Here is a 27,035-nt window from a genome sequence, read left to right as displayed (position 1 = left end):
ATCTAAAACTAGGGGGACAATTTCAGAATAAGGGGTTTCATATTGAAGATGGAGATAGAGGAGGAATTTCTTTTGAGGGTGGTTAGTCTGAGGAATTCTCTTTCCCAGAGAGCAGTGGAAGCTGGTTCAGTGAATATATTGAAGCTTGAGTTACATTGACAAGGCAGGCAGGCAGGAAAGTCGAATTAAGACCACAATCAAATCAGCCATGATTTTATTGAATGGTGGAGCAGGCCCGATGGGCTGAGTGGTCTACTCCTGCTCCTATTTCTTATCTTATGAGCAAACTCTCTGTCCCTAGTGTGTGTGACACAAAACAGCCTACCAGAGAGTTGAGAGAGTTCAGCAGGATGTGACCAAGCTCTCTGTCTTTGAGCAGATTTTCCTCTATACTGTAACATTCACAGTCACCCTCCATTGAAATAGCTGTTCTTCTCTTCTTGCCAAAGTGGACGACCTCACGTTTTCCCACATATGCCATCTGCCAAATTTTTGCCCATTCAATCTATCTATATTCCTTTGCCGATCCTGTATCTCCTCACAAACTGCTTTCCAATCTATCTTTGTATCGTCAGCAAATTTGGCCACAATACAGTCTGTCCCTTCATCCAAGTCATGAATATAGACTGTAAGAAGTTGCTCACATGCCATTTTGAGCCTGATGCTGATTCCTGTTTCTGTTGACGATCAGGAGACACTGCATACTCCTGTTTGCTCCCACACTCAGTAAGGCATGATATCATTTCAGAAGATTGAACCATGCCAGGATTTGAATCCAGTAGGTTTTGCTTTGAGTCCAGAGTTTAACTAATTGAGCAATCCAGTCTTGGACAACAGCCCTGTGTAGAGATATGTGGCTGTATAATTTTAGCAGTTATGACATAAATGCTGTCTGCTGGAGTCAACACTCTGTTTTCAGGTGGCTCAGCAATATATCCCAGAGGATGGCCATGCTGACTGAGCTTTGCTTTGTTCTTAGCCAGGCCACTAGATAGTGCATGTTGGTGATGTTTACAACTTAGACTAGCAGGATAAAACTGATATCCCCAGCTGGTCTCAGCAACTGTGACCCCTCTGGTGGCCTGATAAGGTATTTATGGTCTGCACCTGAGATTTGAATCAAAACCTCCGTCCGGTAGAGATCCTTTTCAAGGTCTGCAGTGGACACAGTGAAGAAAGAAGATAGAAACAAGATCACACCATTACATAGAGTCCTCAACACAGAAACAGGCCGTTTGAACCAACTAGGATGAGCCTCCCCCCATCCCATCTCACATTTATTACCACATCCTTCTGTTTCTTCCTCGTGTTTATCCAGCTTCCCCCTTAAATGTACCAATGCTATTCATCTTGACCGCTCCCTGTGGTAGTGAGTTTCACATTCTTGCTACTTTCCAGGTAAAGAGGTTTCTCCTGAATTCCCTATTAGATTTATTAGTGACTGTCCTAAATTTGCGGCCCCCTTGTGCTGGTCTGCTCCACTCCTCAAGTAGAAACGTCTTCGCAACATTGACTCCATCAAACCCTTTTGTATTTTTAAAGTCCTCAACCAGATCACCCAGCTTAGCCTTTTCTATTCTTGAGAAAAAAAGCTCCAGTGTGTTTGATGTTTCTTCCTAGTTATGTCCTGTCTGATCTAGTTGCATTTTTGTGAATCAAACAAATGTGAACGGGAAACTCTGTGATGTCTTGGTTTCTTTGAAGGGATTGGTTGGCAGTCTGCGCAGTGGGAAGTCTGCACTCATACATCGATATCTGACTGGCACCTACGTCCGGGATGAGTCTCCGGAAGGTGAGCACTATAATTCCTTAAGGTTCCTCATGAGTTCTAGTGCTTCATGTGAACTAAGGCTGCAATTCCAGGGCACAGCTATAAATATAGGCCACTTCTGGGATATTCTGTATTAAAGTGGGCAGGCCATATGTGTTATGAATGATGCAAAACATAATAACTTCTTTTGAATGAAAGCAGTATTACATTGTAAAATTTGCTCAGTAGCAAATGGGTCAAAATACAAGTCATGTCACTGGTTTCTATTTTCCGAGTGTATCAAGTGAGATCAGAGATGAAAAGAAATTCTACCATACTCGTTGATCTGTGGAGGACACTTTCGATCACAGTTATCAAAGTGAACCTGATTAACTTCAAAAATGAACTGGACAATATCTTGTTTGCAACAATGGATTATTGGCCTAGGTATAGACTGAGATGATGAAATACCTATATGGGACTTAATGGCTCCCCCACTGCTGGAGGTGAAGGAATCAGCATAATAGAGAAATTGGAATTGCTGAATCTTCTGGGCTTTATTCCAATACCTTAAGGTTCATTGTGGAATAGTAATGGGACATTTCCTCAGCAAAATGAAGGAGTGCAAAAGAGTGCACAAAAGGTTCATAGTGTGGAAGGGAATGAACTTGATGAGCTGAACAGTCATTCCCAGTGTTTCCATTGCATGCCTGTGCAGCAACCTGAAAGGTACCATGCAGGCCTTGTTCTGTGTTAAGTACCCCACATATGCAGTTGTACAAAGAAATCTAAAGATATCATCTATAGGAAAAACTGGCTGTGCGCAACAATGAAATTTTACAAGGAGCAATGGCTGAATTGTGCATCCCATGGTTTGTGTTCTTCTGCCCTGTTGGCCAGTTGTGGACCTTCCTTGGCGAGTCTAACGGGAAGATTTATGGGGTACAATACTCCTGTTGTAAACCAGCTGATCCTCCAACTCAACCTGAACAATGCCACAAGAGATCCTCTAGTAATTGAGTAAAATAAACCCGTCAGTCTGAACATTTTAGGATTCTGTTCAGGGGAAGCCTCAAATGAGTGGGATTCAAATCACACAAAAAAAAAGCTCAGGATTTGAGTTATTCTCTGTTCTCAATCTGTGGGCAGTTGATTTTCTGAACAAAGTTTTAAAGTTGCCCATTCCTGGAACTTTCATCCCTCATGTCCTGCTATGGCCAGAACCATCACCAATATTTTCCTCACTAAAAAACAAAAGTGTTCAAAGAAATACAAATATTTTCGAATACCTGTCTGATTGATTGGTCTCTGGGGTTGCTCACTGCAGTGTCCAGTAAAATAATATTTCATTCTGGAGCCTCCACGACAATCCTGGAGGTTCACCAACTCTAATTCACACAGCTGTCCTGAAATCTGTTTCCCCTTCAGATGTTAACAAGAACTAAAAAAGATGCTGTTTTTAAAAGAATAACACAATGAGGTAATAATGCTCTGTCATACCAAGGAGGAAGTTTGTAGAATTAGGATCAGCTGCTCTTCTCCACAGAGAGGAAGGGAATTGGGAAGATTTAACAGCTGGGCGATGCAGCACCACAATGCCAGTTTGTGGTGGGCAGGTGGAGCTTGTAGCATCCTCAAACAGGGCCCAGGGAAACACCCCAGATTTGTGTATCTTGATGGTTGAGGGTTTTCTGAAGCCACATTGCACCCAGAAAGTCCAGTTGGACTGAGGCATTGGAATCACTTTATCAGAGAATGATGTAGCACAGAAAACGCCAATCTGTTAACAGTGGTCAATAACTAATCAAATTTGATGCTTAATCAATTCAGCTTTAGTATTCTTCATGAGGCTATTCCTCGGTTAGCTGGGCTCAAATGGCACCTGCTCATATTTCAAAATACCAATGGATCCTTCCACCAAATGCATTTTTATTGAATGCTTGTTCCCTGATGGCCTCCAGGTCTTAAAATATGGAAGTAATTAAAGCTTAATGGATTACTAATGGTCTGTGTATGATGTTCATGTTTAATCCACAATGGAGCTTTTGAAATGAATGGTCTTCCTAAAGATTGTTGAAGCTCACTCTCACTTTATAGTTCATGCACCATTTAGTGAGAGTTAGCTCTGACAACACTGAGGCAATCTGGAAAAGCACTCAGTGGCATTGCCATGGAGGTAGCCATGTTAGGCTAAGCAAAGGAGCTTTTCTATGAAGATAAAGCCCCTTTCATGCCAGAGAATTACTTGTTGATTACATTTAACAATTGGATTTGTATTTATGTTTCATCCCCCCCTCCCCCACTGTAAAATATGTAAAAGGCATGGTTGCCCATGTAAGAGGAAAGACAGGTGAATTGCTCCACTTATGCATTATCAACAGGAGGTATAATAGAAGAGCTAGGATTAATATCTCTCAGTATTCCTTCCCTCTGTACGATTGGGAACTTGACCTGTGAAACATCATGGCTGCATAGCTTCCATTTATCTGTTTTCACTTTGTAATTCTCAGTGCAAGATCACATTGTTCACAAATGGTCCATAATGGAATAAACAGACCAATAAACGGAGTTTAATTTAGACAAATGCAAGGTAATGCATTTTGGTAGATTGAACCAGGGCAGGACTTACTCAGTTAATGGTAGGGCATTGGGGAGAGTTACAGAACAAAGAGATCTAGGGATACAGGTTCATAGCTCCTTGAAAGTGGAGTCACAGATGGACAGAGTGGTGAAGGCGGCATTCGGCATGCTTGGTTTCATCGGTCAGAACATTGAATACAGGAATTGGGACGTCTTGTTGAAGTTGTACAAGACATTGGTAAGGCTACATTTGGAATACTGAGTGCAATTCTGTTTACCCTATTATAGAAAGGATATTATTAAACTAGAAAGAGCGCAGAAAAAATTTACTAGGATGCTACCAGGACTTGGATTGAGTTATAAGGAGAGGCTGAATAGACTGGGACTTTTTTCTCTGAAGCGTAGGAGGCTGAGGGGTGGTCTTATAGAGGTCTATAAAATAATGAGAGGCATAAACAAGGTAGATAGTCAATATCTTTTCCCCAAAGGTAGGGGAGTCTAAAACTAGAGGGCAGAGGTTTAAGGTGAGAGGGGAGAGATACAAAAGTGTCCAGAGGGGCTGTTTTTTCACACAGAGGGTGGTGAGTGTCTGGAATGAGCTGCCAGAGGTAGTAGTCGAGGCGGGGACAATTTTATTTTTTAAAAAGAATTTAGATCGTTACATGGATATGATAGGTATGGAGGGATATGGGCCAAATGTGGGCAATTGGGATTAGCTTAGTGGTTTTTAAAAAAAAGCATGGACAAGTTGGGCTGAAGGGCCTGTTTCTATGCTGTAAACCTCTCTGACTCTATGGAGACATTCTCAGTGTCTCTCAAATCCCTACTGCTGGCTAAATTGATTCCTAAAAGTCACTGACAGCTAATAGGCTAATAGCCCGCAGGAATATAGAACCACCCAAATAAGGTCTTAGCATAAGATACCAGGAGCAGCCAATGGATAATTTCCCTGCAAAAATGCACTTCACTTCAACAAAGATTTTTTTCTTTTTATTACCATTTCCAGGGACATAGATGTACAGCTAGTGAATAAGTTAAATTCTGTTTCTTTTCAAATGGGGTTCTGGAATTTTAGCCTGTGTTTTGGGAATTGATTCTGGCTATTTATGTGAAAACTGCTAATCAAAATATCTTGCCCATATAATGGGAGAAAGATTTGGATTGGCTGCCGTGTCATAAATTCACTCAATAGGTGTGTTTGTGAACTCACTGTCCATGGCAAGCAGAGCTCTTTTCCTACAGTGCGGTACGCAGCCATATAGGGCAGACATATCTCTGAATTGAGTCTTGATCTATATCAAGTTACAAAACCTCTGATGGTAGTGGGTCACAAACTTCAATGAGTTGCATGACCAGATTATTAGTCTGCCCCCTCTGGTGGAGGGAGTTCTCCTTGGTATCCTGGCCAATATTTATCCCTCAATCAACACCTAAAAACAGATTACCTGGCCATTATCATATTGAAGTTTGTGGGATCTCGCTGTATACAAATTGGCTGCTTTCCTACAACAGTGACTGTGCTTCAAAAGTACTTCATTGACTAAAACACATTGGGACATCCTGACTTGGTGAAAGGTGCTGAATAAATGCAAGTCCTTTTGTTTTAATATGGGAACAAGGTCAGGGCATTTAAAACCTTCTAAGCTCTTTGCTCCAGGGCATGGTAAGGCATCGGACAGTCTGCTGGTTTCCTGGAGTTAAAGGTTAGGCTCCTGATTCCAATTTGGTTGTCCTGTTTTAAATTCTGGAATAAAAAAACCGACAGAAGACTCAGACAAACCACTGTGGGTTAAATTAAATGGCATCAGGCTTTTACCTCCTATAGACAATCATTATAATTACAACTGATTTATCAGTGGCAGCAAAAGAACATTGCCGAAATAACTCTGCCACTGCAAAACTCAGGCCCATCTATTTTAAACATAGCTGATTGGAAGTGTCAAATGTTAAAATAGCAAAAAAGTTAATCTATCTTGATATTGAAGGAAGTGATTAATGTGGTGGTAGACTATGTCATGCATAATGAGATGTGAACGTTTGCAGTTTTGATGGGGGGGAGCACAGAAAATTTGGTTCAATAGTTGCAAATATTTTTGGAACCAAACAAAAAGAAAGTGCCTTTCACAACCTCAGGATGCCTCAAAGCACTTTCCAGCCAATTAAGTCCTTTTCGAAGTATAGTCACTGTTGTAATGTAGGAAACAAGATAGCTAATTTCTGCACAGCAAGTTTCCACAAACCTCAAATGTGAGAATGACCAGATAATTGTTGGTCGAGGGATAAATATTGACTCCAACACTGCAGAGAACTCCCTGCTTTCTTCTTTGTCCACCTGACAGGGCTAGTAGGACCTTGGTTTAACACCACATTTGAACAGTGTAGCACTCTTTCAGTACTGCACAAGGAGTGTCAACCTAGATTATTGTGCTCAAATCTCTGTATTGGTACTCAAAACCATAAACTTCTGTCTCCGAGGCATGAGTGCAACCCACTGAGCCATTGCTGACACAAAATCAGGAAGCTGCCTTCATTAAACTCGCATTCAAATTTGCAACAACAGAAAATGGAAATTTGTGGCCATAATTGCTCACCCAGGACTCTGGTGCTTTTTGGCTTTGGGAGGGGGAAGATCAACCCAGTTTGCCATTCAGTGATTCCTGCTGGAAACTAGGTGTATGTGAATATTAGAGGAGATCAGGATTTAATTTATCATGATAGTCTCCAAAACAAATGATTGTTAGCTGGTTATTTAAGTACGGAGACTAACACCCCCCTACCTCCACCACCACAACTTTTACCATTGAAGTTCTCCTTGCAGCACACACCATTTCCAATCTTCCTGGACTCTGTCACTCAGTATCACAGGGGTTGCCAATTCGGCTGGGATGTATTCCTGGAATTTTTATTGCATAACCTCCCATCTTCAACCATCTGATCCAGTCCAACAGTCTTTGCTTTATATCTTCCGTGTTTTTCTATAACTGATAAACGGTATTGTTTTTTAAAAAAAAATTGAGAACACCATTATTTCCAATGCCCTGGTGATCTTTGCCCTGGGTCCATTCACCAGCATCCAGGGGAATTCATCTTGAACTTTTGGAGACTCCAGGACAGCTTGGCAGCTTTGTGTCCCATATTTAATGGGACTAAAAAAATACATTTTTGTTCACAGCTGAGAGCAGATCCAGAGCACCAGAAATGGAAGTAGAAAGAACAATTATTTAAAGTGGTCCTGAGTAATATAAAGGCTCTATTCAATATGACCAACAGAGGATATTTTAAAAGGCATCTTCATGGTTGGAAGTAGTTGTCATAGTTAACTGTGTGTGTGTGTTTCTTTTTTCAATTATATTTTCCTGGAAGAACTGAGTGAAATATTCCCCGTTTATAAAGTGAACATTGATTTTTCAGAAAGACTGCTTTGCTTCCACAGGATGCGGTTAAACAGGCTCACGCCTGTGCCGTGCTCTTAACAGGATGTGGTCCCACCACAGCAGTCGTTTGTAGCCCAGCTGTTTGATACATACCTAGTTGTTTCAGGGCTGTATTTTTGGCGTGGCCTGCATGGATCCTTTTCATCAAATGGTGACAGTTTTAACATCTTGTGCAATTACTGCAAAACGCATTTGATGTGTAACTAAGACACTCTAGACGCTTGTGATCGTGTTAATCTATTGTGTGACAAAAAGGTCAATTTTTTATTTGATTTAAAAGATCAGAAGCATTGGTGATGATTTTTATTATTTCACGGGGGCAGGGGTTCAAAATAATGAGTTACTGGATTCCCACTCGTTAGCTGCTGAGCCTTTGGCTCTCTCCCTCCCCCACGTGCTGCCCCTTGGCTACGTCAACTGCAGATGTGGGGTCAACTTTCACACACACAAACTATACCCAACTCTCTCTTTCCATCACTTCTCTGCCTCTGTGTTCTTAGGCTCTTTGTCTGATGTCCAGTTTGTGTGAACTCCAGGTTCCTCCAGCTAAACTATTGGATGACTGCAGCCAGTGTCTTTGATTCCCACCACAAACTCCATACTCTTGCCAGCAACTCCAGACTCCAGTTGACTGTTTGCAATATCAAAGGCCTATTCAACCCTGAGCTCAACTCCTGACCACATATTCTTTCCATCACAAAGTCCTACTTCTACCTCCATAATATCACCTAGCTCCAACCCAGCCTTAGCCTATCTATCACTGAAATTCTCATAATTGTCGTTTAAAGATTTGACTCAATTCTCTCCTGGCTGGCCTTTTATCCTCCACCCTGCATAAACTTCCACATCCTAAATTTTTCTCCCATATCCTATTCCCTCACCTATCCTGGCCTCTGCTCCCCAATCCTCATTGAAGCATTTAAATTTCAACATGGCCTCACCCTCTCTATCTCTCTAACCACCTCTCACCCATACAACCTGTCAAACAAACTCACCGTTCCTCTGACTCTGGCCTCTTGTGCATCCCTCCCTTTTTTTTTAAACTTTATTCCAATCCAATCAAGTCAAATTAAAGCCAATTCAGAGTCCCAACAAATTGAGACATTCCCAATCCAAGCTGACAAGACAGGGCTCTCACCTCCTGTCTTGGGCTTGATCTACATGATCCAAGCTGATTGGAGTAGGTGTAGCTCCTCCTCCAAGGCTTGATCTCATTTGCATCTTAGCCAAAAGGCCAAGATGCCGCTTTAAAAAATTGCTTCAAAAGAAGCTGAAATGTAACCTAATGACTTCAACCAAGTACAGCATGTCGATACTACACTTGATCTTAGCCAAGAGGCTGAGAAGAAGCATCCCTCCCTTTGCTCCACCATTGGTGGCCCTGCCTTCAGCTACCTAGGCTATGCTAACTGAAATTCCCTACTACCTCTCCACTTCCTCACCCTCTTTAAGACCATCTTTCAAAGCGGTCTGATTGACCAAGCTTTTGGTTAACTGTGCCTAAATATCTCCTTGGCTTGATGACCATTCTTTGGATAATACTTCCATGAAACACTTCAGAAAGTGAAGCTTTTCTTCATTAAATGTACATGTTAATATCAATTGCTATTCTCAGAGAGCAGTGTTTGTTAATTAGCTCTGATCCTGAGACGGAGAACGTCAATATGACTGTTTCAAAAAGGAAGACTCTGCAGTCTGTTTGCAAACCTTTATGTTTGATACTGCAGATAATTTCACAGTCATTTAATGGAAACTATCGATATAAAATTGTACATCAGAGTGAGGATGAGGGCCTAGCTTGGTGGGTAAATGTACTGCTTTGTGTGATATTTACCTACACCAATCAGGATGGACCTAGGTTGGTGTGTACTGTGCTCACTGGACCTTGAGTGATGTAGTACAATTATTGTCAGTGGAGAGGGCAACCATTAGTCAGGGACAAAAACAGAAAATGCTGGAAAATCTCAGCCAGTCTGACAGCACCTGTGGGGAGAGAATAGAGACAATGTTTCAAAGCTAGATGATGGATAATCCTTTGTCAGAGTCAGGGATCTCAGCCCTGACTGCAGCGGCAAAATCTTCATGTGCTTATGTTCGATGAGGTGAGGAGTGGGCATGTTCCTCATGGTCAAACAGCTTCCCAAGACTGGCTTTCGAAATTTACATGTCAAGGCTGGCCACTTGAGCAAGGTAGCAGAGGGCTATTGGAGCCTATACCCAAGCAAGAGACAGCCCCTTAAGGAGACAAGCAAAGTTGAAGGATAAATTTTGGCTTGGACACGGGAAAATTCCTTCTGCTGTTCAAACAGTGACACAGGATCTTTTCTGTCCACCTAAACTGTCAGATGGAGCCTTAATTTAATAGAACATAGAACAGTACAGCACAATGCAAGCCCTTCAGCCCTCGATGTTGTGCTGAGCTTTGTCCAAAACCAAGATTAAGCCATCCCACTTCCTATCATTCCCTATCATTCTGGTGTGCTCCATGTGCCTATCCAATAACCGCTTGAAGGTTCCTAAAGTGTCTGACTCCACTATCACAGCAGGCAGTCTATTCCACACCCCAACCACTGAGTGAAGAATCTACCTTGGACATCCCTCCTATATCTCCCACCATGAACCTTATAGTTATGCCCCCTAGTAACAGCTACATCCACCCAAGGATATAGTCTCTGAACGTCCACTCTATCTATCCCCCTCATCATCTTATAACCCTCTATTAAGTCGCCTCTCATCCTCCTCCAGTCTAAAGAGAAAAGCCCCAGCTCCCTCAACCTTTCCTCATAAGACCTACCCTCCAAACCAGGCAGCATCCTGGTAAATCTCCTCTGCGCTCTCTCCAATGCTTCCACATCCTTCTTATAGTGAGGTCACCAGAACTGCACACAATATTCCAAATGTGGTCTCACCAAGGTCCTGTATAGTTGCAGAATAACCCCACGGCTCTTAAACTCAAACCTCCTGTTAATAAACACTAACACACTATAAGCCTTCTTCACAGCTCTATCCACTTGAGTGGCAACCTTCAGAGTTCTGTGGATGTGAACCCCAAGATCTCTCTGTTCCTCCACATTCCTCAGAACCCTGCTGTTGACTCTGAAATTCGTATTCAAGTTTCTCCTATCAAAATGAATCACCTCGCACTTATCAGGGTTAAACTCCATCTGCCACTTTTTGGCCCAGTTCTGCACCCTATTAATGTCTCTTTGCAGCCTGCAAGAGCCCTCCACCTCATCCACTACTCCACCAATCTTGGTGTCATCAGCAAATTTACTAACCCACCCTTCAGCCCCCTCCTCTTTGATAAGAATGACAAATAGCAGAGGACCCAGCACTGATCCCTGTGGTACACCGCTGGTAACTGGCCTCCAGTCTGAAAATTTTCCCTCCATCACCACCCTCTGTCTTCTTTCAGAGAGCCAGTTACTTATCCAAGCGGCCAAATTTCCTTCTATCCCACATCTCCTTACTTTCTTCATGAGCCTACCATGGGGAACCTTATCAAACACCTTACTAAAATCCATGTATACGACATCAACTGCTCTACCTTCGTCTACACACTTAGTTACCTCCTCAAAGAATTCAATCAAATTTGTGAGGCAGGACTTACCCCTCACGAATCCGTGCTGACTATCCCTGATTAAGCTGCATCTTTCCAAATGGTCATAAATCCTATCCCTCAGGACCTTTTCCATTAACTTACCGACCACCGAAGTAAGACTAACCGGCCTATAATTACCAGGGTCATTCCTATTTCCTTTCTTGAACAGAGAAACAACATTTGCCACTCTCCAGTCCTCTGGCACAATCCCCATGTAAGAAGTCTCACAACACCAGGTTAAATAACATGTTTATTTGATAGCAAACGCCACTAGCTTTCAGGGCTCTGCCCTTTCGTCTGGTAAGTGGGAGTTCTGACCACAAACAGGACATATAAAGGCACACACTCAGTTTACAGAATACTGATTAGAATGCAAGTCTTTACAGCTAATCAAATCTTAAAGGTGCAGACAGTGTGAGTGGAGATAGCATTAAGCACAGGTTAAAGAGATGAGGCATGGTACATTGGGGAGACCATGCAGACATGATGACAACAGATGAATGAACACCGCTTGACAATCACCAGGCAAGACTGTTCCCTTCCTGTTGGCGAACACTTCAGCGGTCACGGGCACTCGGCCTCTGATTTTCGGGTAAACGTTCTCCAAGGCAGCCTTCACGACATATGACAGCGCAGAGTCGCTGAGCAGAAACTGATAGCCAAGTTCCGCACACACGAGAACAGCCTCAACCGGGATCTTGGGCTCATGGCACACTATTTGTAACCCCCATGACTTGCCTGAACTTGCAACATTTCACTTACTGTCCTTCTGGAGACAATACTCTCTTTAACCTATGCTTAATGCTCTCTCCACTCACATTGTCTGAATCTTTAAAACTTGATTAGCTGTAAAGACTCACGTTCTAATCAGTGTTCTGTAAACTGAGTGTGTGCCTTTATATGTCCTGTTTGTGATCAGAACTCCCCGCTCACCAGACAAAATGGCAGAGCCCCGAAAGCTAGTGGCGTTTGCTACCAAATAAACCTGTTGGACTTTAGCCTGGTATTGTGAGACTTCTTACTGTTTACCCCAATCCAATACCGGCATCTCCACATCATGACTATCCCCTTGGACAGTGAGGACCCAAAGATCAAAGCCAAAGGCTCTGCAATCTCATCCCTTGCCTCCCAAAGAATCCTAGAGTAGATCCCATCAGGCCCAGGGGACTTATTGACCCTCAGGTTTTTCAAAATTGCTAATACATCTTCCCTCAGAACATCTACCTCCTCCATCCTATCAACCTGTATCACACACTCATCCTCAAAAACATGGCCCCTGTCCTGAAGGAAAGTATTCATTCAACGCCTCACCCATCTCTTCTGACTCCATGCCCAAGTCCCCACTACTATCCTTGACTGGCCCTAACCTCACCCTGATCATTCTTTTATTTCTCACCGTAAGAGTAAAAAGCCTTTCGGTTTTCCTTGATCCAATCTGCCAAGGACTTCTCATGCCCCCTCCTAGCTCTCCTAAGCCCTTTTTTTAACTCATTCCTAGCTACCTTGTAATCCTCAAGCGACCCAATTGAACCTTGTTTTTTCATTCTTACATACGCTTCCTTTTTCCTCTTGACAAGACATTCAGCCTCCTTTGTGAACCATGATTCCCTCACTCGGCCATTTCCTCCCTGCCTGTCAGGGACATACCTATCAAGGACACGCAGTATTTGTTCCTTGAACAAGCTCCACTTTTCATTTGTGCCCATACCTGACAGTTTCTGTTCCCATTTTATGCCCCCTGTTTCTTGCCTAATTGCATTATAATTATCTCTGCCCCAATTATAAACCTTGCCCTGCTGTGTGAGCTTATCCCTCTCCATTGCAATAATGAAAGACACTGAATTGTGGTCACTATCTCCAAAGTGCTCTCCCACAAAGAAATCTAACACTTGGCCCGGTTCATTACCCAGTACCAAGTCCAATGTGGCCCCACCTCTTGTCGGCTTATCCACATATTGTATCAGGAAACCCTCATGCACACACTGTACAAAAAGTGTTGCATCTGAACTATTCAACCTATGAAGGTTCCAATCAATATTTGGAAAGTTGAAGTCACCCATGACAACTACCCTGTGACCTCCACACCTATCCATAATCTGCTTTGCAATTTCTTCCTCCACATCTCTATTACTATTTGGAGGTCTATAGAAAACTCCTAACAATGTGACTGATCCTTTTCTATGTTCTAATTTTAGCCCATATTACCTCAGTAGGCCGATCCCTCTCAAAATGCCTTTCAGCAGCCGTTAAACTATCCTTGATTAACAATGCTACTCCTCCACCTCTTTTACCACCTTCCCTATTCTTACTGAAACATCTATACCCCAGAACTGCCAACAATCATTCCTGTCCCTGTTCTAACCATGTCTCCGTAATGGCCACAACATCATAGTCCCAAGTACCAATCCACGCTCCAAGTTCACCTACCTTATTCCTGATGCTCTTTGCATTGAGGTAGATACACTTCAACCCACCATCCTGTCTGCCTGTACACTCCTGTGACCGTGATACCCTCCTCAGTACCTCACTACACTCAACACTGGCTTCTGGACTACAGCTCATTTTCCCATCCCCCTGATAGATTAGTGTAAACCCCCCCTCTCCCCCCCAAGAGCCGTAGCAAATATACCTCCCAGGATATTACTGCCCCTCTGGTTCAGGTGCAAACTGTCCTGTTTGTACAGGTCCCACCTTCCCCAAAATGTGCTCCAATTATCCAAGTAAATGAAACCCTCTCTCCTACACCATCCCCGCAGCCACGTGTTTATCTGCACTCTCTCCCTGTTCCTCAACTCACTAGGGCATGGCACCAGCAACAAACCAGAAAAGACAACATGCTTTGTCCTGGCTCTCAGCTTCCACCCGAGCTTCCTAAATTCCTGTTTTAAATCCCCATCCCTTCTCTTACTTACATCATTGGTACCGATGTGTACCACGACTTGTGACTGTTCCCCCTCCCCCTTAAGGATCCTGAAAACACAGTCTGAGACATCATGGACCCTGGCACCTGGGAGGCGGCATACCATCTGTGAGTCTCTTTCGCTGCCACAGAATCTCCTATCTGTCCCTCTAACTATCAAGTCCCCAATAACTATTGGTCTCCTGCTCCCCCTCCTTCCCTTCTGAGGCACAGGGACAGACTCAGTGCTGGAGATCCGATCACCGCAGTTTACCACTGGTAGGTCGTCCCCCTCAACAGTATCCAAAGCGGTATACTTGTTGCCGAGGGAAACAACCACAGGGGATTCCTGCACTGACTGCTTCCTCCCAGCCCCTCTCACCATCACCCATCTTTCTTCATTCTTCAGAGTAACTGCATCCCTGAAGCTTCTATCTATGACCACCTCTGCCTCCCGAATGATCTGAAGTTTATCCTATTCCAGCTCCAGTTCCCTAACGTGGTTTTTGAGGAGCTGGAGATGGGCGCACTTCCCACAGGTGAAATCAGCAGGGACACTGATGGCGTCCCTCACCTCAAACATCCTGCAGGAGGAACATTGCACTGCCTTTCCTGCCATCCCCTCTAGACAACTTGCGGTATAAAACAAGAAAAAGAAAGAAAGAGCTTGCCTGATATTCACTCACCCCCTTTAGGTTAGAAGAGGTGGAAGGGTGGAAGACACTACAAGTGTCGCGTCTTGGGTTTAGGAACCATCCAACTTATATACAGGTAAAAATAAAACACTTAACCAGCAACCACTGCAACCTGCACTATAAAAGCAAACTACAAACTTTCCCAGAACTCCCATGTCTCATCTGAAAGATGGCACCTCCTGCAGTGCAGCACTCCTTCATTACAAGCCCCCCTCCCCCTCCCCCCAAGTACAGCACCCCCTCAGCCTGCATTATGAGCTCAAAGCCTGGTGCTTTTTAAAAATGACTTATTATTATGGGCACTGCTGGACAACTTGGTATTTATTACCCATGCAAAGTGAGCTGATTGGCTTGATGGGTCATTTTGGAGGGCATTCAAGAGTCGGCTGTAAATCTGAAGTCATGAATATGCTATAGATTACCTTCCTCAAAACGGCATGAGAAAACCAGATGGGTTTTTATGATTTAGATTTACTTAATTGAATTTAAATGCCCTAGCTGTTGTGATAGGATTTGAACTTGTTGGAGCTCCCTGTTAATAATCTACTAACATAACCACTATGATATCCTGCCCCTACGTGGAACCCACAATCACTTGATTCGATGGTGAGAGTGCCGTCCACTGGCTGACACCATTACAGAGCCGAAACAGACTCGAAGGTGACATAGTGACTAGTTTTAGGAGCTATCTAACCTTGGTTCTTGAGTATAACTAGTGGACTTAGACTATAAGCCATTGGACCAAGTGTTCCATGCTTATTAGATAAAAAACTTGAAACATTAAAATATTTATTTGTCTCAGTTGCTAACGTCCCCCATTGTGTTTCTGCCAGGTGGTCGGTACAAGAAGGAAATCAATGTCAATGGTCAGAGCCACTTGCTGCTGATCAGGGATGAAGGAGGTCCTCCAGATGCACAGGTAAATGTTTAACTGAGGCATTTTGATCTACAGGAAGGTGGGATGAACCATCCTATAATCTGCATCCCATGAAAATGGCATAATTCTGACATAAGTAGGGTTTCCTGGAGTCATTATACACACAACAGTTTTAATCACTAAGCTTCTGAGGCTGTCTGAGAGTTTCCATTTCAAAAGCAAATTGTCTCCCATTTTCATTGAGATGCAGAGCTTAATTTGCATTGCCATGACAACGTGAGGCAAGCTGTAAAAATAAACCCGACAATAAGGAATATCAGACTTTTAAATTTGTATCGTGATCTCTATGATGTAAAGCTGAGCAGAATGACCTGGCACACAGTCACTATTTATTTTTGCAACACCTGCTATGGCTCAGTTGGTAGCACTCTTGTCTTCAAGTCACAAGGTCCAACTCCAGGACTTGAGCACAAAAATCAAGATTAACACTCCAATGTCGTGCTGAGGGAATGCTGCACTGTTGGAGGTGTCTCTTTCAGATGAGACAATAAACCATTTATTATTATAGTTCTCCCCAGTGCCTTGGCAAATATTTATCCCTCAACCACCAAAACAACAAACAGATTTTCTAATCATTATCACATTTCTGTTTGTGGGAATTTGTTGCTGCCTATATTACAACAGTGACCACGGTTCACTTCAGAAGTACTTCATTGGTTGTACAACATTTTGAGATGTCCAGTGGTTGTGAAAAAATGCTTTAGAAATGCAAGTATTTTTTAATCAATGGTTACTCTCAGCCAGAAGGCAGAAGTTTTGAAGGAGAGATGATTCATCTCAGCAAGAGCCATCACAAGATCCTCTGCTGGAAATTCTGTACTTGCTGGATGGCAGGAGAGAACAGAGTCCTTGGGTGGGATTTTACGGTCTTGCTCGAGTGAGACTGGGAATTCCCGCCTGAAGACAACAGACGTTTCCATTGTCCGCTCCAATTCTGTGGTGGGTGGGAAGGTAGAATTCTAGTGCATATCTTGCCTGTGATCCAGTGCTGTTGAATAGCCTGCAACACTCCCTTTCTAAGTTCACACATGAGAAATGGCCACTTCGACATAAGAACATAAGAAATAGGAGCAGGAGTCGGCCATCTAGCCCTTCGAACCTGCCCCGCCATTCCATGAGATCATGGCTGATCTGAAGTGGATCAGTTCCACTTTCCCGCTTTCTCCCCTTAATTCCCCTGTCTATCAAAAACCTATCTACCCGTGACTTAAATATATTTAGCGAGGCAGCCTCCACCACTTCAACGGGCAGAGAATTCCAGAGATTCACCACCCTTTGAGTGAAGAAGTTCCTCCTCAACTCCAATCTAAACTGAACCCCCCTTTTCTTGAGGCTGTGCCCTCTAGTCCTGCTGTCCTTTCTAAGCGGGAAGAATCTCTCCACCTCTACCCTATCCATCCCCTTCATTATCTTATACGTCTCAATAAGATCCCCCCTCATCCTTCTAAACTCCAACGAGTACAGACCCAATCTATTTAGTCTCTCTTCATAGGCTAACCCCCTCATCTCCGGTATCAGCCTAGTGAACCTCCTCTGCACTCCCTCCAAGGCCAAAATATCCTTGCGCAAGTGCGGTGACCAAAACTGCACACAGTACTCCAGCTGCGGCCTCACCAGTACCCTGTACAGTTGCAGCAAGACCTCCCTACTTTTATATTCTATCCCCCTCGCTATAAAGGCCAGCATCCCATTCGCCTTCCTGACCACCTGCTGCACCTGCAGACTGGGTTTTTGCGATTTGTGCACAAGGAGCCCCAGGTCCCTCTGCACCGTAGCATGCTACAGCTTTTCACCTTTTAAATAATAATTCCTCCTACTATTATTTCTACCAAAGTGGATAACCTCATATTTGCTAACATTATACTCCATCTGCCAGGTCCTCACCCACTTACTCAGCCTATCCAGATCTCTCTGTAGACTTTCCACACCCTCCACACAATTTGCTTTTCCACTCATCATCGTGTCATCAGCAAATTTCGTTACCCTACACTCAGCCCCCTCCTCCAGATCATCTATATAAATGGTAAACAGTTGAGGCCCCAGTACCGATCCCTGCGGCACTCCACTAGTCACCAACTGCCAACCAGAATAGCACCCATTGATTCCAACTCTCTGCTTCCTATTAGACAGCCAATCCTCTATCCACGCTAACACCTTACTCCCAACTCCATGCACCCTAACCCTTTGCAGCAACCTTTTGTGAGGCACCTTATCAAACACCACATCCACCGGTTCCCCTCTGTCTACCGCACTAGTCACATCCTGATAGAAGTCCAATAAATTTGTTAAACACGACTTCCCCTTAACAAATCCGTGCTGCGTCTGCTCGATCAAACCATTCTTTTCTAAGTGCCTTGCTATTTCTTCTTTGATTCTAGCATTTTTCCAACTACAGACGTTAAACTAACCGGCCTATAATTCCCTGCCTTTTGTCTGCCACCTTTTTTAAACAGTGGCATAACATTAGCCGTTTTCCAATCTTCCGGCACTTCCCCGGAGTCCAGCGAATTTTGATAAATAATTACTAAGGCATCTGCTATTACTTCTGCCATTTCTTTCAGAACCCTGGGATGCATTCCATCCGGTCCTGGGGACTTGTCTACCTTCAGTCCCATTAGTCTATCAAACACTACCTCTCTAGTGACAGTAATTGCATTAAGGACCTCATCTCCTTCCATCCTTCTATCTTTAATATCCGGCAAACTATTCATGTCCTCCTCCGTGAAGACCGAGGCAAAAAACTTATTTAAAGCTGCAGCCATTTCCTCATTACCCACCGCTAAATTCCCCCTCTCATCCTCCAAGGGTCCAACATTCACTCTAGCCAGCCTCCTCCTCTTTATATATTTGTAAAAACATTTACTGTCATTTTTTATATTTCAAGCTAGTTTAGTCTCATACTCTATCTTTCCTTTCTTTATCACCTTCTTAGTCATTCTTTGTTGATTTTTAAATCTTCCCCAATCTTCTAATCGCCCACTATTTTTAGCTGCTCTGAATGCATCAGCTTTTAATTTAATACTCTCCTTTATTTCCTTCAATAACCACGGCTGGTTATCCCTTCTCCTACAGTCCTTCTTTACCATCGGAATATATTTCTGCTGAATACTGAAAAAAAACTCCTTAAAAATCCTCCACTGTTCCTCAGCCGTCCTACCAACCAATCTGCGCCCCCAATCTACATTCGCCAATTCCGCTCTCATCCTATCGTACTCCCCTCTGTTCAAACAGAGGACACAGGTTCGGGACCCTGCTTTCTTATCCTCCATCTGCATCAGAAATTCAACCATACAGTGATCACTTGTCCCAAGAGGATCCCTCACAAGAAGATCCCTAATTCTACCTGCCTCGTTACACAGTACCAGATCTAAGATAGCTCGCTCCCTCGTAGGTTCCATCACATACTGTTCAAGGAAACTATCCCGACAGCATTCCAAGAACTCTTCCTCAAGCCCACCGTGTCTGACTTGGGTCATCCAATCAATATGCAAATTAAAATCCCCCATAATTATCACTGTTCCGTTTCTGCACGCATCAATTATTTGCTTGTTTATAGCCTGCCCCACCTCAAAGTTATTATTTGGTACCAAGTAGTGCTGGTGCCTGTTCTCCTAAACCCAAGTCCTGTCCATGTGGAGTTTGCACATTCTCCCATGTCTGTGTGGGTTTCCTCTGGGTGCTCTGGTTTTCCACCACAGTCCAAATGATGTGCAGGTTAGGTACGTTAGTCATGCTAAATTGTCCCTGACTGTCCCAAGATGTGTAGGTTAATTGGGATGCTCTGCCAGGGAGTCAGTGCAGATTCAATGGGCCAAATGGCCTCCTTCTGCACATAAGAACATAAGAAATAGGAGCAGGAGTAGGCCATCTAGCCCTTCGAGCCTGCCCTGCCATTCAATAAGATCATGGCTGATCTGTCGCTGCTCAGTTCCACTTTCCCGCCCTCTCCCCATAACCCTTAATCCCCTCTCTTATCAAAAACCCATCAACCTGCGTCTTAAAAATATTTAGCGAGGCAGCCTCCACCACTTCAACGGGCAGAGAATTCCAGAGATTCACCACCCTTTGAGTGAAGAAGTTCCTCCTCAACTCCGTTCTAAACTGCTCCCCTTTTATCTTGAGGCTGTGCCCCCTAGTCCTCCTGTCTTTTTTGAGCGGGAAGAGTCTCTCCACCTCTATCCTATCCATCCCATTCATCATCTTATACGTCTCAATGAGATCTCCCCTCATTCTTCTAAACTCTAACGAGTACAAGCCCAGTTTATTCAGCCTCTTCTCATAGCTCAACCCCCTCAACTCCGGTATCAGCCTAGTAAACCTCCGCTGCACTCCCTCCAAGGCCAAAATATCTTTGCGCAGGTGCGGCGCCCAAAACTGCACACAGTACTCCAGCTGCGGCCTCACCAATGCCCTATACAGCTGCAGCAAGACCTCCCTACTTTTATATTCAATCCCCCTCGCTATGAAGGCCAGCATCCCATTCGCCTTCCTGACCACCTGCTGCACCTGCAAGCTGGGTTTTTGCGACTCATGCACAAGGACCCCGAGGTCCCTCTGCACTGTCGCCTGCTGCAGTTTTTCGCCCCATAAGTAATAGTCCTTCCTACCATTCTTCCTACCAAAGTGGACCACCTCACACTTGCCAACATTAAATTCCATTTGCCATTTCCTGGCCCATTCACCCAGCCTATCTAGATCCTTCTGCAGACTCTCCACACCCTCCGCACAATTTGCCGTTCCCCCAATCTTGGTGTCATCAGCAAATTTCGACACCCTACACTCGGTTCCCTCCTCCAGATCATCTATATAAATGGTAAAAAGCTGAGGCCCCAGCACCGACCCCTGGGGCACTCCACTAGTCACCATCCGCCAATCCGAATAGCACCCGTTGACCCCCACTCTCTGCCTCCTATTTGACAGCCAATCCTCTATCCACGCTAACACCCTACCCCCAACTCCATGTCCCTCGACCTTCTGCAATAACCTCTTGTGAGGTACTTTGTCAAACGCCTTCTGAAAATCTAGAAAGACCACATCCACCGGCTCTCCTCTATCCACCGCCCTAGACACATCCTCATAGAACTCCAGTAAATTTGTCAGACACGACTTCCCTTTAATGAAACCGTGCTGCGTCTGCTCTATCAAGCAATTCCCTTCAAGGTGCCTCGCAATTTCCTCCTTAATGACAGATTCTAACATTTTACCTACCACAGACGTTAAACTGACCGGCCTATAATTCCTCGCCTTTTGCCTGGCACCCTTCTTAAACAACGGCGTAACATTAGCCGTTTTCCAATCTTCCGGCACTTCCCCGGAATCCAGCGACGTTTGGAAAATAACCACCAAGGCATCCACTATCACCTCCGCCATTTCTTTCAGAACCCTCGGATGCATTCCATCCGGTCCTGGAGACTTGTCCACAATCAGCCCCTCCAGTCTGTCGAGCACCGCCTCTCTAGTAACAGTAATGTCATTAAGACCCTCCAGTCCTACCACCTTTCCATCGTTAACACCCGGCAAATTATTCACGTCCTCCTCCGTGAAGACAGAAACAAAAAAGTTATTCAAGACCTTAGCCATATCCCCATCCCCTACCACTAGGTCCCCTTTCTCATCCTCAAGGTATTCAAGGTACACTGTAGGTATTCTACAAGAGCAGAAAATTACAGGCAGTTGGGTGGAATATGAGACGTTGAACTGAATCAAATTGTAAAGAGTAGTTTTCAAACACACTGGAGGAGAAATGAGCTTCAGAAATCCCAACATAAAATGGGCAGTTGGAGGGAGGCATGATTCAAACAAAAGTGTCAGCCTGAAGCGTTATGGAAATTAGCCCTCATGCTTCATTTGCATTCATCAGAGAAGCTGCGGCAGCCAATCAGTGGGTCCTGTTGCAGCTTGTTGGTCGGGTCCTGGCTGGATTCAGCAGAGTTGTCGAGCTGGTCCTGGAAGTCATTGGGGGTGGGGGTGGTGCCAGGCTGGAGAAGGCCTCAAGCCAGGAGGAGCAGAACTGAGGATAGCTGAATTCTCCAATGTTGTTGCTGGATCTAAATATCATTTCCTGACCCCACGATAATTTAAAGCAAAAACGTAAGGTTCCTGATGAATTTCTCGCCCACTTTGTTTCTCTGTCTCTGGGAAGAAAAAATTTTTTTCTAAACTATTTCAAACCTTTTTTCTCTTCAGCAGTTTGAATAGAGGAAATATTAAAATTTTAAATGCCATTAAACATTTGAACTTGTCTGCCTCTAAATTCCCATGGGCATAATAAGCTATTACATTAATGTAGTGCTGATTGATGGGCTGTGCTCCACTTTTATAATATCCATTTTCCATAATAAAAGCACTCTGCCTTTAAACAATTGGCAAAATATCATAGCATAGCATAATAGTTAAAAAATCAGTTGTTGCACATATTATTACTTATGTACAACAATTTGATTTATTATATTATGAGCTGTGTGGAGACCTTCCTATGCATGGTAAATTTCAGAGATAGCCTGAAACTGAAGCTCACTTTGCTCAACCCCAATCTGTCATGGTGCCAACAAATGATTGAGACTGATCGACCAAAAGATTTCATCAAATAGCAATTGCTTCCTGCTCATCTGCTTTTTACACCAGCAGCACCAAATAGGAGAGCCACTGAAGTTGAGTCATTCTCCCTCTGACCCCTTTGTTCCTCCATCCCTGCCATCTCTATTATAGAATATGACAGTAGGGAGGCCATTGGGCCCATTGGAAAGCTGCTGTTCACTCTGTTTTCACCTCCCTATCCAACATTACAAAGCCAACTGTTGCCTAGCACCAGTTGGAACACAGTAAGGTATGGGGTCGCCATACCTAGGTTTATAGCAGTCTCTTCACTCCAGTACACCATCAACATTCCTGACCTTCCTCCAGCACAACAGCAGATCTGAAACAACTACACCACTTTCCTCTTCTGGCTTCAGGTTCCCCTCTTTCGGTGGCACAGTGGTTAGCACTGCTGCCTCTCAGCGCCAGGGACCCAGGTTTGATTCTGGCCTTATGTAACTATCTGTGTGGAGTTTGCACATTCTCCCCATGCCTGCGTGGATTTCCTCCGGGTGCTTCGGTTTCCTCTCACAGTCCAAAGATGTGTAGGTTAGGTGGATTGGCCATGCTAAATTGTCCCTTAGTGTCCAAAGACGTGTAGGTTAGGGTGGATTGGCCATGCTAAATTGTCCCTTAGTGTCCAAAGATGTGCAGGTTAGGGTGGATTGGCCATGCTAAATTGTCCCTTAGTGTCCAAAGACGTGCAGGTTAGGGTGGATTGGCCGTGCTAAATTGCCCCTTAGTGTCCAAAGATGTGCAGGTTCGATGGAGGTTGGGGGTGTGTAAGTGGGGCTGGGGGCTGGGTAAAATGCTCTTTCAGAGTCCATGCAGACTCAACGGGCTGAATAGCTTCCATCTGCACTATAGAAGTTCTTTGGTTCTATAGTTTTATGTTTAAGTGTTTTTTTCAGAGACTGATTCCGTGACTTGTTCCTGCCATTGCCCCCTATGTACTTCTATCCAGTTGTAGCAACACTGGCCACAAGCATGTTCTACACACACAAATAACAGAATGCATTTTCCCTCACCCATAGCTTCCAGTCACCCATGAATGTTATCCTTTTCCAATTATCCTGCCATGGGAGACAGTTCAATGGGTATTCACTAACTTATCAGAAGTGCCTTGTTTCACATGTCCATAAACAGACTATTTGACCACACGGGGCATTGTAGCTAAGCTGGAGCATATTTTCCCCTGACATACACAGGTATGCTTCCATTGGTCATTATGGACTCACGATCAGGAGGTGGAAACCTGTCCAACTTTATACTCATTTCACAGAAATCACAGCTGAAAAGAAGCACTTTTGCTGGTGCTAGCTCATTCACTGGAGTAATCAACATTAATCCCACTTGCCAACCCTTTCCGTATTATTCTTTTACGTTCTTTTTCAAGCATTGAATGGAATCAAAGAAATGTGCTCATTTTAAGAACCGCTCTCCCCCCACCACCAGCATCATCGATTTTCAAATTAACTATTTGCCTTGGTTTGAAAGTCAGCTGATATATTTACCTTCTTCCATCTTTTTCCCTACAGTTCTCAACGTGGGTAGATGCTGTTATATTTGTCTTCAGCCTGGAAAACGAAAAGAGCTTTGAAACCATTTTCAATTATTACACCAGGCTCACAAGCTACCGGAACGCAGCTGAGATTGCTGTGATAGTGGTGGGGTCACAGGGTAAGTGAGATGGCCAGCACTGTTCCATACCTCCCAACTCTTCAAGCTGACCAAGAGTAGTTTTTGTGTCTCTGTGCTGCTGGTTGCTATTTATTGAAATTAGGGTGAGGGGGAAGTTTCTGTACTGATGGCGGACTGGCTGGGAGAAGCAAGAGATGTCTTCCACCGCAACATACAAAATCAAACATTTCAAAGTCTTGTGTTCCTGCTCCCAAAGCCTCACTGGATTGCAATCTATATCTGTCAATTATATCATTAAGTCTTAACTGCTATTTTGATATTCAATTTTCTGAGCTGGAAGGTTACTGCAATTTTACCATTAAGGCAAGTTGAGTGAGAAAGGATCTGGGACCAGAAGAGGCCATTTTAAGACAAGTTTATTTTAATTCTCTTTGTGTGACCAGGCACAGCAAGAGTCCAGGCCCTGCATCAAAAGCTCCCCTGGCCTCTGCCTTCCCACAAGACTGCCTCTCAAAGTCTCATTCCTCTTCACCTACCTGCATGTGGACAGCTCCCTCCTACTTATCTGGGTGGGGAGTGAACCGACAATGTGTTAATGAGTTAAAATGAGGCCTGCTTTCTGCTGTGGTGAGTGCAAAAGCAAAATACTGCAGCTGCTGGAAACACTCAGCAGCTCAGGCAGCCTCTGTGGACAAAGAAACAAGAGTTAATGCTTCAGGTCAATGACTTTTGACCTAACTGAATAGATAGTGCCTGACCCTCTGAATATATCCAGCATTTTTGAATGAACCCACCTACTCACCTGCTCATGCACAAAATCAGGACTGAGATATCTGTGACTTGAGTGCTTTGTTCACACTTGTGGTTTTGCTTATTATATCAAATTCTGCGAGAGTCTAAAAATACTGGCAACCTGATAGTAGACATTTTCTCAGCCAAATGGACTGTTCAATTGAGATACATGCTATGGTTTGGCAATGCAAGCCCAGCAAGAGGAATCTCGAGATGGAGTAGTAGACCAAAAAAAAGATTTCAGCCTATTTTTTCTCTCCTTTGTTTAGCAGCCTCTTCAAGGCATTGGCTGTTTGCCTGCAAGACTGTTCTCTGCCATACAGTGCTCCACTTAAGTGATCATTTGTCACATGCCAGTCTGCACAATGAGTGTTGCCTGACACAGACACTCAGCCATTCTGAAATTCCACGCCAATGCCTGCACATTTGTCAGCATGCATTTAACTTGCATTTAAATAGTGCCTTTCACCACCTCAAAGCACTTTACAGCCAATTAAATACTGTTGTCACTGAAATGTCCGCCGTCACATTCTTTTCAACTTAACCTGTATTTTTTTTCCCGTGCTTTTCATAAGTTGTATTTTACACACCCAATATCGGCTGGAAATATCAGACAAATGGTGTTGCTTGTGAACTTTTCAACAATGAGCCATTGCTGTGTGTCCCCCTGGTCAGCCAGTGGCTCGAATGGATTCTATTTTCCCTTTGTTTCTCTTCCTCCAATTTTCTCCCTTCCCCCAGCTCCAAAAGGCCTTTCAATTCTAGCTTTGTGATTGGCAAAGAACCTGTGAAAAATAAAGCATGAATTTACTTGGCTAAAATTGACCTCTGTCACAAAGAAATCAATATCTTCATAACCCTTGAGAATACAATTTATTTTATATCCTATATTTCTCAACGCACCCCCTGAAGGAAAATCCAGGGAAAACTGTGGGGTGTTGAAGCTTCAAATATGTCCTTTGCTCATAAATTTTCATTACAAATTTGCAATTCATGAGGGAAGATATTATTGTCTCGAGAGAAGCTGCAGGCTGGAAGCTTGTAAAGATGATCTTTAATCAACATCAAATTACGTGATGATGTAAGGATGTTGAGTGTCAAGTGGTATTTCAGTGTCTTGGCAGCACATCAAAAGCCCTGAAACATAGCTGTGATCAGCAGCAGGTATGAGAAATATCCGTATAGTGTTCTTTATCCTTTTTTATATTAGGAAACCTAGCTGAAGGGTCAAGAACAAATACAGATGAGGGGCCATTCAGCCCATCATAGGAACAAGCCCTTTTCTGCCATTCATTCAGATTTGTATTTTGACACTATCTACCCACCTTTATTCTGTATCTTTTGATTCCCTACCTACCAGAATCTATCACTCATGATCTTAAATATCGAATTGATTCCCAGCTTTTTAAGAACCTCTGCATGAAGAAGCGCTTCCTAATTTCATAAATAGCCTCACTCTGATTTTAATATTGTGCTTGATTCCCACATCATAGAAAATAGTTTACCGACTGTATCAAACTCTTTTATCATTTTTGACATCTCAATTAGATCACCCCGCAGCTTTCTAAACTCAAAGGGATACCAACCAAGCTTATGTAACTAGTCCTCATAATTTAACCCTTTTAGTCTCCATATCATTCCAGTAAATCTGTTCTGCACCGACTCCAAAGCCAAATATATCCTTCCTGATGTGCGATGCACAGAACTAATAGGGCCCGACCAAGACAGTGTACATTTAGCTCATCCATAGGAGCTTACACCCAAATTTAAACTGCCTCCACACATTTTGCATCCATTGTCCTATCCATTCATGGGATGTGGGCATTGATTTTATTGCTCATCCCTAATTGCCCTTGAATAAAGATGGCATTTTTATTTAAGAATTAACCACATTACTATGGATCTGGAGTAAGGATGGCAGATTCCCTTCTCTAAAGGACATTACTAATGGGTTTTTGCAACAATCTGCAATGCATGGTCATCATGCAGCCTGATGGCTCAGTGTTTAGCACTGCTGCCTCACAGCGCCAGGGAGCCAAATTTGATTCCCGGCTTGGGTCACTGTGTATGCGGAATCTGCATGTTCTCTCCGTGTCTGTGTAGGTTTCGTCTGGGTGCTCCGGTTGCCTC

The 27,035-nt window shown here is 43.7% G+C and overlaps 1 protein-coding gene and 1 non-coding gene across 4 annotated transcripts in view; one reads left to right on the top strand and one right to left on the bottom strand.

Moving 5' to 3' along the window:
- LOC145362058 (arf-GAP with GTPase, ANK repeat and PH domain-containing protein 1-like) overlaps window positions 1–27,035 on the top strand; it is a 181,620-nt gene that overhangs the window by 101,957 nt on the left and 52,628 nt on the right. For all 3 annotated transcript variants that reach the window (XM_080218110.1, XM_080218111.1, XM_080218112.1), the window contains exons 3-5: window positions 1,705–1,792; window positions 15,793–15,878; window positions 24,011–24,152. In XM_080218110.1, the coding sequence (XP_080074236.1) occupies window positions 1,705–1,792; window positions 15,793–15,878; window positions 24,011–24,152 (316 nt within the window). The remainder of the gene's footprint in view (window positions 1–1,704; window positions 1,793–15,792; window positions 15,879–24,010; window positions 24,153–27,035) is intronic.
- LOC145362077 (U2 spliceosomal RNA) lies at window positions 8,924–9,115 on the bottom strand. Its single transcript, XR_013889929.1, has one exon. It is a non-coding gene; the product is annotated as a U2 spliceosomal RNA (small nuclear RNA).

The sequence above is a fragment of the Carcharhinus amblyrhynchos genome, chromosome X, assembly GCF_965287045.1.
Source record: "Carcharhinus amblyrhynchos chromosome X, sCarAmb.v2.hapA, whole genome shotgun sequence".
Classification (NCBI taxonomy): Eukaryota; Metazoa; Chordata; class Chondrichthyes; order Carcharhiniformes; family Carcharhinidae; genus Carcharhinus; species Carcharhinus amblyrhynchos.
The sequence above is the reverse complement of the archived record's forward strand: the minus strand, read 5'-3'. Positions and strand labels throughout refer to the sequence as shown.